Source organism: Phalangium opilio, unplaced genomic scaffold (assembly GCF_054372755.1).
Source record: "Phalangium opilio isolate 3A_F unplaced genomic scaffold, DU_Popi_V2 ptg000070l_1, whole genome shotgun sequence".
NCBI lineage: Eukaryota > Metazoa > Arthropoda > Arachnida > Opiliones > Phalangiidae > Phalangium > Phalangium opilio.
This window is the reverse complement of record NW_028324182.1, coordinates 12,585,876-12,598,163: the sequence shown is the minus strand read 5'-3', so window position 1 is coordinate 12,598,163 and position 12,288 is coordinate 12,585,876. Positions and strand designations below refer to the sequence as shown.

At 37.6% G+C, this 12,288-nt stretch overlaps 3 protein-coding genes across 5 annotated transcripts in view; 2 read left to right on the top strand and 1 right to left on the bottom strand.

Moving 5' to 3' along the window:
- The window catches only part of Su(var)3-3 (lysine-specific histone demethylase Su(var)3-3), a 213,352-nt gene that overhangs the window by 156,264 nt on the left and 44,800 nt on the right, over window positions 1-12,288 (top strand). The window lies entirely within an intron of this gene.
- Window positions 3,474-5,758, top strand: LOC149661721 (uncharacterized). Its single transcript, XM_089843714.1, has 3 exons — window positions 3,474-4,056; window positions 4,283-4,621; window positions 4,694-5,758. Exons 1-3 carry the CDS (start codon window positions 3,640-3,642, stop codon window positions 5,756-5,758), a joined length of 1,821 nt encoding a protein of 606 aa, XP_089699840.1. The 5' UTR covers window positions 3,474-3,639.
- On the bottom strand, window positions 5,844-10,040 carry LOC149661720 (uncharacterized). Of its 3 annotated transcripts, none has more exons than XM_089843686.1 (9): window positions 9,488-10,040; window positions 9,289-9,411; window positions 8,389-9,202; window positions 8,277-8,324; window positions 7,476-8,188; window positions 7,194-7,418; window positions 6,897-7,128; window positions 6,553-6,611; window positions 5,844-6,161 (listed from the first exon to the last, which is right to left on the bottom strand). In XM_089843686.1, exons 1-9 carry the CDS (start codon window positions 9,674-9,676, stop codon window positions 5,850-5,852), a joined length of 2,715 nt encoding a protein of 904 aa, XP_089699812.1. In that variant the 5' UTR covers window positions 9,677-10,040; the 3' UTR covers window positions 5,844-5,849. The 3 variants fall into 3 exon arrangements, with proteins under 3 accessions (XP_089699812.1, XP_089699813.1, XP_089699814.1); XM_089843687.1 differs by having other exon boundaries at window positions 9,289-9,420; window positions 9,488-9,618; XM_089843688.1 differs by lacking the exons at window positions 5,844-6,161; window positions 6,553-6,611 and having other exon boundaries at window positions 7,025-7,150.

Sequence of the window (12,288 nt, the reverse complement as noted above, 5' to 3'; positions counted from 1 at the left end):
GTAAGGAGAGAGCTTAAGCCTTTTTGATTTTGTATTTGCCTGGTCACGTGATGCCAACCAAGATAACTTTGTGGCATAGCCCGAAACTCGCGATCCGAGAGCAGACAGTCCAAGTCTCATTTGCTCTTCATCCTCTTAGGTTTGATTCCTATCCGCATCTTAAGCATCCTAGATCATCTATAGGGTGCCCTAACAGGGTGAGGGTGAGAGATTTTATTTATCGGTTCTGGTTCCCCCTATATGTCCCACCCTGTACACTCCGGGGGAATTGTTTTTACTGGGGAAAATACCGTGGGTGGATTGGGGGGTGTTGCGCACATTTTCCCATCACTTAAGGAAGGCGAGATCTATAAGAACTAACCCCGGCCGGCACGACATTTCCTTTCCAATATATTTCCGCCTGTAAATGTTCGTTTTTTCTTCCGCTAATTCGTTTCGACATTTTTTCGGGGGTGAGGATCGGATGGGATGACTGGGGTTCAGGAGCCAAGTACCGACCAACCAGTACCACCGAGATATATTTTTAATAAGTTTCCACCCGTCGCCCATTTTTGGGTATAAATGTTTTCATATTTTTTTTCCCCTGCGATTCCAAGTTTTCGAAGCTAAAAGTAGCTAAGGCTGTAATAAGAAGTGACACGTAGGTGAAAATTAGTAGTCACCGTTTTGGGTGAAGGCAAACGCGACCCTACGTCCGTAATCAGTTTCGAGTCATTTAATGAAATTTGGTGTTCAGTATCACCGTTAAATTATAGAGGTGAAACAAGGAATCCTTATGCCAAAGTTCAAGATGAAGCTTTGACTTTCATGTAGGAGGTATACAGTAATCTCGGTACTCTTGGACAATGTTAAGGTCTAAGTGTCTCTTCTATTATTTTCCTGTTGAGGTGGTCAAAATTAGCATCATATCTTTGTAATATTTAAGGCTATTTTTATTTGTTTTCTTTGTATGAAATATTTGGGAGAGTTTAGGTTATAGGACATAGTTCCATCTTCGTATCTCCCACATTTCTATCTCCATCTCTTCTTAATATTTTTGCACGTTTGTTTATTTCGTTCCGTCTGTTCGAATGTCACTAGGAACATGAAAATTCGTCATCTTGTAAACATCTTTACGATTCCCGTGGCTTGAATCTTCTTTCTCCCCCTTTGCCCCCCTCCTCTTGTGTCTTTAAGATTTGGGGGCCCGCCTTTTCGGTTTCACGGCGTGACTGTAATTTATATGGAGTAATTTTTCCGTCTAGTTTTTTTCTTCCTATATATCCATCTCTCCCCCCCCTGCTATGTGTACATACTGCAGCTCAAACTTCTCAGTAAATCATTGCCACTATAATAAAGATGTCCGTTTTTACGGCAATTCGAAAATCTTTTTTTTTCTTTTGCACCAACTTCTCTAACTTTTTCTATCCTTGCTCAGTTTCTATAAATCCCAAACGCGACTGTTTTTACTTCTCTTTATACGTGTTGATTTATATCAAAAGATTCATTCCCGGCACTCTTGACGTTTATTCCTGGTGAACCTGTTTCAAAGGGGGGGGGGGGTATCACCTCACCAAGGCCTAAACTGCTAAAACCCCGAGACAGTCGAAGTCATCCTTGATTTAAAAGTAAGGTTGAGAAACGGAAACGTTATTTACCTTTAATTCCCTAGCTAACCCTAAAATAGGCCTAAGTAAGTGTTTTCCATTAAATCATTGGGGAAGAAACGACAAATTGGATGGAGCTAGCTAGCTAGGGGTGCAGGGGTAGATTTTGTAGAATTAGGCTTAGCGTGTTTGAATTTAATTTAATGCCAGTTAGAAAATGAATGTCACAATTAGGGTTCAAGGGCACCCGAGGGGGAACGGTGAACTTTGTAATATATCATTTAGTCTCGCGCGGTTGAGAAAGAGGGGTTGTACACCATGGGTTATTCATATTAATTTTGACACTGTTAAGTGTATTAGTAGTCAGGCTTGTACATTGAGTGACTGGCCCATTTGGTTTTAGAATCACTATTGAAATTATAGATATGGTTTTTAACACTAGAAAATTGAGCGTTTCTTAATAATTTTCTATTATCTAATTTAGTTCAGTCCAGAAATTTCGATTAGTACATATGCATTGCTTAAATTTTATGTCAACAATGATTTTTAGTAATTTAGCTTAGTGTTGTCAACTTGTTTCTCCGTTTTGGTTAATTAAGTTCATTTAAATGTTATTAAAACTAAATAAACAAGGTTTATTAATTAAATATTATAGGTTTTTATTTTAATCCCATATATATTCAACCGGTATGTTGTTGCTTATGAATATTTAAGGTGGGTTATTTTATGAAAATTAATTTCAGTTTTGGGTATTTTTTTAAAAAAACAGAATCCATGTAGAGAGGATGGAAACCCAAACAGATGTCACCAATTTTTGGCCCAATATCCAATTTAAATTTCAAATGAGGAAAGAGAAAAAATAAAAAAAAAAAAAAAATAAAAACAACCCAAAAAAAAATTCATGATTAAAATTATTTAGGAAGCTGGCAGGAAATTACCGCCCGCTGATAATTCCGATAAAAAAGTTTCTTTCCTCGAAAACTTCTCTTTAAATTAACGTAAACGTTTCCTAATTAATTGACGGGGTATTTTTCCTGGCCGAGGCGTTAATTAATAAATAATTAACGAAGTGAGGGGCGAAGAGGCGGGAACTTAACGGGAAAATCACTTAAATTGTCCGCTTTTTTATCCCTCGTTAAATTTTTTAACTAAATCTATTCATTAATGAATTCGACCATTATCCGTCCCATTTTTTTTGGTTCATTCAAGAGTTTGGTAGAGAAGAAAAAATGTTTGAAAAATAAATTAAGCTTTTTCGCGTAAAATTCTCAGGGGTCTATTTTAGTGAAAAAGCCAACGATCGAAAATATCTTCTAGTTGTTTTTTTTCTTCGATAAAAAAGGCTTAACAGAGCTCGATAGGTAAAGACTTTGAACTAGAGAAAGGGGAAGTATAGATCTAGGCCTAGAACTTCGAGGAAGTTCCGTGAAGCGTTGAAACAAGTCAATGCTTTTAAAAGTCCCAACAAGAAAATCGGTATATACCCCTTTTTTTGCCGTCGCTATAGGCTACCCTCCCTAAACCCCTTAGCGAATTTAACCAGTAAAGTCTATCGATCAAAAATTTCTTTTTAAAGATGGGGGGAACATTAAGGGGGATGAAGGGATTTGACGGCCACCACCACCGCCGGCACCAAAAACTAAACTCTACGCCATTTTTTTAATCCTGAAAAGAATCGAAGGTATTTTGGGTTCTTGCTTTGAAACAGTGATAAAGTCACCTCAAATGTTTTAACATGTCCGACATGAACATTATCGTGGGAGCGTTGAGTCACGTTGGACCATAAGTTCATAACTTATCTTCGATAAGTATGCCAATTAGGTCAAATCCTTAATGAGAGCTTGTCATAAAGCAGACGACACTGTGACGTCAGAACAAAAAGAAATAGCGCCTCTAGCGGTAGAAATTACAAACAAATAAGGCGGGATCAGAGCGGAGGGATACATAATGCTTAAACCTTAAACCAATCAAAACGCGCCTAAAACCCGGGTAGTCATTTACACTGTAGAGACGCAGAGTGCAGACACGTGCCTGCCAAGGCCCAAAATCCTAAATGAGCATTAAAACGGAATATGTAATTGGGCTAATAGAAGTAGCTTTGCCCAAAAACTTTAGCTCACAAAATGTTATCAATCTTCACGAACAGTTGCGCGATTCTCTTCCATCACTCATAGAACATTTGGTAGAGTTATTTTTTATTAACTTAGAGAAGCACAGACCTAAAAAAGGTTTGAAAAAAATGGAATTACAGCGAAGCAGTTTAGATGCACGCTTTCAATGGAAGTTGGTCATTAGGACAAATTTTCACTATTTCAAGAAAAAGTGTGGCTTTGAAAATGAGCCCCTGAATGTCCAAAACAACTATTTGCTATTATTGACGTTATACTCGGAGCAAGTGTTTTTAGCTTGGTGCCTCAATCGAAGAGGAGAGTCTGAGCACAGAAATACATCCAGTGACAAATCTCTGAACGTGAGTAACATGTTTAAATCATCTTTGATTTCGTACTGAATATGAAACCATGATTTTATATTTCCTCGTCATGGTTTTGCCTATCAGATATGGTGTCAAAGATATAATGAACTTTGGGCTCATTTGCCTTTTAAAAGGCTCAAAAGAGCGCTTGACCCCCTGACAACTTTAATCTGAATTAACTTCTACCTCATGCTAAATTAATGAACTTATTGCTACCTTTCAGTCTAGTGATGTTTATGAAAGGTCCCTCCTGACAATAGGAGGTGGCTGTTTGGGAGAAATTTGGAACGTCAATAAAAAAAGGACAATCTTTGGAAAGAAAATGGAATTAACTAGTCAACAACGTGAAAAATCCCAAATTTTATGGGACTGCAGCCTAAAAATAAGAAGAACAACAGACGAAAAAGCCGAAATACAGTTTTCTGGAATAGGAATGAGGGATACCGGAGGGTATTTTATTCCCAAAGAGTCTCTGAACCCCTACCTCCAACGCTTAAACCAATTATGCCGAGATATTTTATGTCCTGAAGGGGTTAAAACACATGGGCATAAAATTTTGCAGGTAAGTTCTTACTTTAAGAAAGGTTTAATAAATCAGCTCATGTTTTTTTCTACTCATGACCTGTGTAATTAGGTGGTTTTTGATCATGTCAAAAGTCATAAAGCTGAATTGGAATCATTATTCATGGAATGCACAAGAGAAATTATGTCCGAGGATAGAGCAAAAATATTCCTTGTCGAATGGGAAAGAAAATTTACGCATGCGCTGTCAAACGAATTTATCACTTCTAGAGATGCCGCAGAGGTGGAAAAGAAAAAACAAGCGTCCAAAGGCTGTAGTGGTCTCAGAGACGATCTTTACAGTATCTCTAGGGAAGGCACCAAAAAGAATGCGAAAAGGAAGGGCAAAGTAGAAGGCGATGACAATAGGAAGGGAACCAAAAACTTTGATTCAAACGACAACCAAGATCCAAAGGCTTGTGAAAAGGCTTCGTATTCTTCTTTGAACGAGACCCCAAAGCGAAAAATAAATGATAACGCGCGAATTCGAGAGAGAAAATTAGTTAAGCGCAAAGCAATATTTTGTACCAGTAGTGAAAATGACGAAGTTCCTAAAGACTACTTAGAAACTGAGGTTTGTGGCAATGTCACACATCCTTTGCACAATATCCCGAAACGAAAAAGAAATGTCAATTCGCGAAAGAGAGAGAATTTGGGAAAGGGCAAATCAATATTTCATGCCACTAGTGAAAATGACTTAGTTCCTAAAGACGACTTAGTTCCTAAAGACGACTTAGTTCCTAAAGACGACTTAGTTCCTAAAGACGACTTAGTTCCTAAAGACGACTTAGTTCCTAAAGACGACTTAGTTCCTAAAGACGACTTAGTTCCTAAAGACGACTTAGTTCCTAAAGACTACTTAGTTCCTAAAGACTACTTAGTTCCTAAAGACTACTTAGTTGCGGAAACTTGTGCCAATGTCACACATTCTTTGCATGATACAACAAAAAGAAAAAGAAATGTGAATGAAATATGTGCTGTCACCATAGAGAATGTAAAAGTTCCAAAACAAACAACCAAGAAATCCGAAGTTCGATCTAGTCTTAGTGAGTGCCAAAAAACAATACCTGTTGAATCTAGTCTTAGCAAGCGGCAGAGAAAAGTACCGAGTCGTTTCGCCAATTATGATATGCAATAGGTTTATTATAAGATAGGTTTTAGGAGTTTATAGGAGCCTTATAGTGATAATTCATTACTTTCATTTCAAAAAATAAAGTCATACGTTTGAGTTACTGATTAGTCTTTTTATTTTTAAACTTTTCCTCGAACGCATCTCTTACATACAAAGGCACATCCCTATATCCATGGCCACTGTGGTGACCCTTGACGTCAATTTTGGTTAGTAAAACTTTTCTTGCAGTATTGTAATTTACACTTGATAGCTTTCCTCCAGAATTTTGTTTGAATTGTGAGAACAAGGTTTCTACGGCACTACCGTTTATCCTCACAGGGCACAGATAATAGCCCTCAGAATAATTTTCAAAAAACTCTTTCACCAGTCCTTCCAGCCCAAAAACCATTATGCGTAGCAAAGCCCAAGTCTGTACAAGTTAAAATATAAACTTATGAACACCTTAGAACGTAGTGAAAACCTAAGATATAGGTAATTTGTGGTTGTAGGAAGTAATGTACCAAGAACGTGTGAAATACTTTTGTACCGTGGGCGAGTAGTACGGGGAAAAACTACATAATATAGGACAAAATGTACAAAGGCAAATTTGTCTATTATTCTATACAGTGTGGAAACCTTCCCCGCCCACCAGTCTAAATACTTCTCCTAACGTAGCCGGACCTATCCTTTGACTAAATGGGGGCAGTTCAATAACCTTTTTTACAGAATTCGCTTTGGTACAAATTTGCCGTTAGTTTATAAAGTTGATCCTAGTTGCACATTGGATGTACATTTCTTTCACTCAACCGTAATATATATACCTGCCACGAGAGAAACGTTTTCTGTTTGACGTCCCAAGGCTTCAATTGCGGATCTGCATCTACGTAAAGAGGGCGAGGTTTAGTAAGCTTTTATTATATCCTGTGGATTTCACCTCAGATTAATAACTCCTGGATAAGAAAGTCGAACAAAACCTAGAGTTTTGAAAACCATCCCCATGCAGCGCACTCAGACGGCAAAACGTACAACAGAGGCACTTTCTATTTGATGTGACTTTTTTAAGTTGAAACTCTAGGGGCGCTAGAGATGGCGATGGCTTATTCAAACATATCCCGCTATTCACTTTCTTATGCAGGGACTATAAAGCTGGGATTTAACAAATTACCAATGAGGCTCTTCAGCCATTTAGTGAAAAAGTCTAAACCATTCCGTATATTTTTCATTACTTCACCACCATCTGCCGTTTTAATTTTTGAGTGCGAAAGAGTACCAGTCTCAAAAAGGTTGTTGCAGGCTTTCAGGTAGTTAAAAGTTGCTTGTACTTCCTCATGATCTGGAGGAGGCTTAGTCAATTTTGGGTTTGCGTACTCGTAAAGAGCCGCTAGAATATCATTTTGCTTTATTTGTGGAATAAATCGTCTAATTAGAACATGATAATTCCTAAAGAATGTCTTTAATTCACCTGCATTATCTTTGCTGGCTTCACATTGAGTTTAGTCCATGGGTCCCTGTCAACATAGCTTTGATGGAGAGCTGGAACTAAACGGGGAATATTATCAGCACGACGATTGTCATCTCGCTCCTTCAGATCCTTAATTTGCTTCCAACCAAATTTTACTTCATTGATAGCAAATAGTTTTGCTCTCTCAGGGTCCGAAGAATATAGAGCATTAATTAGGCTTTTCAACTAAAATAATATAACTTAGTTATAAATATTTTTGTGTTTATGGTCTAATTTAGTTACTTGATGTGATGGGCAAATTATCCAGTAAATATTTCTACCTAATCGATAGGGATTGACGAAACATGGGTTAAACTCTACTTTGATAGCGTCTGCTTCATCGCGCTCAAAGTAAGAGAATTGACCTTGTAGTCCTACAGTCATTTTAATTAAAGACAAGTTGGCACTTGCGCCATCGCAAACTAGTGCCGCTATGTTAAAGCCGCAGAACTGAAATGATTTTATCACCTCAAACAAACAATTGAATGTGAATTGAGTATCACACGTGCTAGCTGTTGAAAAGTATGGCCCAATGATATCATAGTTGGCAGTGATATCCCTCCACAAAAACTGAAGCATATAGTTTGCTTTTGAGATGCTATTTTCATCAGAAACTTCCGCATAAAGATCCTCCAAATAAGCATAATCTTGTCTAGCCATGGCTAAACCTATCAACTTATGATTTTTACTGTTCCAAACAACTTTGGCAGCAACCCGCACTTCGTCAAATACGAGGATACCATCACTTTGTGGTTTTAACATGCCAAGGGAAACTTGTTCTTCCACAAACTTATCATAAATGTTCTTCTGTTCGTTTAAGTAATCCATGTTTATTCCTGGCTCATCAAGATTCTTGCTGGTTTTCCGTTGAATCGATCGCCAAGAAGGCAGATTGAGTATTTTGAAACTTTTTAGAGCTTCATAAGCAGCTTTGCTACGGCAGGCAACAGCAAGAGCTGCAATAATGTGAGACTTTTTATTCAGTAAAGTTCAATATCATGTAAAGATAACTGGCCTTAAAACATTGTCAAAACGGAAACATACCAATGCGGTAAGTAACGAGACTCCAACGATTCCCTCTTTTTCCTGGAGCTGAAAGAAATCTTAAGTTAATTGATTTCCATGTATGATTCAGTAGATTATAAATAGAGATTACAATTTCTATTCTGATCAGTTTGATAATCCTCTTTTTCCTTTTCTAAATAAGCGGCACAGTCATTCTCCCAGATTTCTCTGAGTCTTTTTCGACTCTCTTTTGTGCTTGGCGTGTCTGGGCCTATAGCCATGTCAACAACCTCTGGAAATTGATTATTTATTGTAGAAGTGATCTCTTTCATCTGTAAATGCTGCTTAGATTTCAAGAAGATTTGAAGAGCCTCGAGTTTAGCCTCCAATTTTGCATTTCTGGTCTTTAGGTTTTGGTAGCGAAATAGTTGACTGCGTTTCTTTTTCCTTAGACTATAAGGAGACAGAAATTGTTCGGGAATTGTTGATGACGGATTCATTTTTCTCTTCCGGCTTGGTGATTTGTTTGACTCTATACGCCGCTTTTGACACACCTTCAAATATGATGACAGATTTTTACATGCTGTGCAAACGTTTTGTAAGGGACCCGTTGTGTTATTTGGTTTTTTGAACCATGCTGGGCAGTCTACTGAATTGAAACGTTCCGCAGGATACGAATGTTTAATGAGTTTTTTAGGAAGGTTTATTAAAGTTGGTATGATTTCTATTGCTTCTTTTCCGAGTCCTTCACAAAGAACATACTCTTTTGAAGTAAAATCGCCCAATAATTCCAATACTAAATCAGTATCGAGTGTGTGTGTGTCGGTCAAAACATTAACTTCCCTTATCGTGCCTTTGAAAATAACGTGAAATCTTAAATTCCCATCTGCAGAAAGGATATATTTTGAAGCCTCCGTGTTGTAACGTGGCTCGTAGCCATTCTTTCGACATATTTCAATAAAGCACTACCAAAGTGTACAAACAGGAGTCGTTAATGTATTGTTTTTGGATGGAACAATGTTACATTATTTAATTAGAAGATTTACTGTACCTGCTTTGTTGAGGATTCTTTTTCAAACCACACTAATGAGGGAAAAGAAGAAACCAACATCTTAAATTGCGTAGCGAAACTGGCTGTGAAAGTTGGCAGTTTGCTATTCCAGCTGGCATCAGTCTATTTAAACTTAAATGTTAATACTTTTCTATAAAATAAATTAACAATAACTAATAATTGATAAACTAAAACATACCTGGGATTCAGTACATTTAGTACTTTTCTTAATTGCCTGCCGGGCTAAATTTACAGACTCATTAAGCCTTTGCACTGTTTCGTAGTCACTAAAAGCGGTATACGTTGAAATTTTGTTGGTTTGAGACGCGGTTTGTCGTTTGGGAACTAAAGCGTTGTAGCAATACTGTGTAGATTTATCGAGACTCATTTTAAATATTATTTTAATTACATATAGACCAAGATAAAATGATTAAGCGCGACATCACGAAACCAAGAAACGGGCAAGAAACACACGACAGACGACGCGTATCCACGGGAAAAAAGTAGTTCTGTATTAATATGCAAATGGTTCCTATTGGCTCAACGTCGAATGGGGGGCAAAACGTAAAGGTCATGTGTGACCCTGAGAGAGCCAATAATAAATTAACACCAAGAATATATAGTTTAGACTGGATTTAGATAATAGTTGGCCGTCCAGATATTCATTGGTCGTTCTCTGACAAGCTCTCATTAGACCAAATGTATGTAAAAATGCATAAGTGGCATACTTATCGAAGATAAGTTATGAACTTATGGTTGGACTTTGTACGTTTTACTTAAGTTGTGCTGTGATTTTTTTAAGTGACCTTGATATGCTAGATCTTTAGCTGTCCTAACGCACAGGGAAGGATTTGTGAGAAGATTCGTCATAGGAGGATAGATTTAATCGTAGCTAGGTTTAGATTCGTCAGTTAAAAATCGCGGTTTAAGCCTTGGCCCAAACAATGAGAATAAGTAAGTGGATTGCTTAATATGACTCGCGTATCTTGTTTATTTTAGTTTTTCCCGGTAACGATCTAGCCAGTCATTTTGTATTGTAGAAGGGGGAAGGGAACGTTGAGTAAAAAAATCTGTTCTTTTTATGGTTTTTGATCAATCCTAAAAGTTTATCAATAATATAGTCCGAGTATAGATTCTTTTTTATCCTTCCTTCACTTGTTTTATTTTTTTGGGGGGAGAAACACACGGAACGGAACTGAGGGAATAGCGCTTCTAGGAATGTAAGGTTTTTGGCAGGAGACCATCTGTAATTGAAAAAGCAATTTTATTTTCCCATTCCCTCTTTCAATACTCTCTGTAGTTCTCTTTTGGAAGCTCCCACAACTCTTATCTATCCCTCGAGCAATCAATAAAGGATTAGTTTTTGAGCGAGAGAAACTACTCTGGAAAACTACGAGAGTAGACTTTTATACCATCAGTACCTCATCTAGGCCTAGAAAAAGAAGAGAGAAGAGAGAGAGAGAGAGAGAGAGAGAGAGAGAGAGAGAGAGAGAGAGAGAGAGAGAGAGAGAGAGAACTCGAGGCGGTTTTTAGTTTTATTTTCGTTTTTTAAATTTAATTTTTATTCCCAATTTGCAATCTACGAATTTTTTCCACCTACATCTCTTTTGCTTTTCAAAATTGTCTAGAAACCCTCGGGTATGTTTTTCTTTTTTCAATCGATATAAAAGGCCTGAAATATACTTCCTTTTATATGCATAAACAAGAACCCACAGATGACCGGAGAACGTATGAACAGTCTTAGGTTCCAACATGAGCTCGTACAATAACATTTTGCACTGGGCCCCAAGTTCTCTACAAATTTACCAATTAATTTGACTTGGATATCGGGTTATTTTCTTCTGTAATTAACCTTTAATGGAATATTATTTTTGTTTCAGTTGTATGTTTTATCTTTTCGTTACGTAGCATAGCTAAAAGGGTTTTCTATGAATATTTTATTAGGAGATAGAATATTTTGTTTGCGGGTAGAGCTCTCATGGGTAATGAACGTCTGCTCCTAGTGTAGTTCAATTGCCAATTAATTCCGAATCGTTTCATCTTTCTTGGCTTCCGGAAAGGAGAGGAAATATTCTTAATTAATATATATCTTCGGAAAGAGGAAAAATATTTGCTTTTTTATTCCCAAAGCTTTAATTCGAAATGGAAAGAGGGCGGCTCGCTCCTATGGCCTGAGCAGTCTCTTTTGCTTTTGGCCAGGAATTTCAATTAAAGGCAAAGAAGTACTTTTGGTTGCTTTTATCTTTTAGAGAGATGTACGCGAGCTTTTATGTTTAACTTGGTACTCCAGAAGAAGAAAAGTGTACGGAATGAAACTGTTTTCACGAAAACGTGTTCATTTTTGTATTACCACTCCTCTAGGTTCGTGGTATATACTCAAGCGTCGCAACGCGTACTGCGAAAAAGAAAATTACGGAATGATGTAAGCTTTTTGGTCGTTTGAAAGAGCTCGCTCGCCGAGCCTCTTATATAGTTTTGACCAACGAAAAACGATCAATGAAATGGCTATGGTTTCAGGGCTAGCAAGTGCAAAGGCTTAGTAGCTTAGGGTTCCTCTTTCCGGTAAGACACGCCCGACTAAGTTTCGATCCCATTTTGAAGGTACAACGTGTCTGAAGATGGTCGTGAATTTTATCATTGGAAAAAGCGTGTCCATGGTCATTTTATAGTTCAGGTCGTGTGATATAATTAATTTCACGGCGCGGTTTACTACCGTTCATTGTAAACTGAGGATGAAATGAGTAATTGGTTAATGTTGAAATTCTAGTGGTGCCGAAACCCGGGAATTTGTTTCAGACGCGTTTCTATATGATTGTTAATAACACGCGAGGTTCGCCTTAAGTCCAGTAAATTCTAACGGTGAAACTTTAACCACCGAACCTGTCCTTTGGTCTTGTCGGCGAATAACGACTTTACTAATAGAAACTTGGGGAAGAGGTATAGGAAAGAGGCGGGGGCTGGACAGGAAGGTGTATTTTCCTCTCTGGCTAGTTCCTTTAA

What these genes read in the sequence shown, in the direction of transcription:
- LOC149661720 (XM_089843686.1), bottom strand. Translation starts at nt 9,676, where the DNA reads ATGAGTCTCGATAAATCTACACAGTATTGCTACAACGCTTTAGTTCCC. An exon ending in CTAAATGTACTGAATCCCAG is followed by an intron (nt 9,412 to 9,487) that starts GTATGTTTTAGT and finishes AAGTTTAAATAG; the next exon opens with ACTGATGCCAGCTGGAATAG. An exon ending in AAGAATCCTCAACAAAGCAG is followed by an intron (nt 9,203 to 9,288) that starts GTACAGTAAATC and finishes ACACTTTGGTAG; the next exon opens with TGCTTTATTGAAATATGTCG.
- LOC149661721 (XM_089843714.1), top strand. Translation starts at nt 3,640, where the DNA reads ATGAGCATTAAAACGGAATATGTAATTGGGCTAATAGAAGTAGCTTTG. An exon ending in CCAGTGACAAATCTCTGAAC is followed by an intron (nt 4,057 to 4,282) that starts GTGAGTAACATG and finishes GCTACCTTTCAG; the next exon opens with TCTAGTGATGTTTATGAAAG. An exon ending in ATGGGCATAAAATTTTGCAG is followed by an intron (nt 4,622 to 4,693) that starts GTAAGTTCTTAC and finishes CTGTGTAATTAG; the next exon opens with GTGGTTTTTGATCATGTCAA.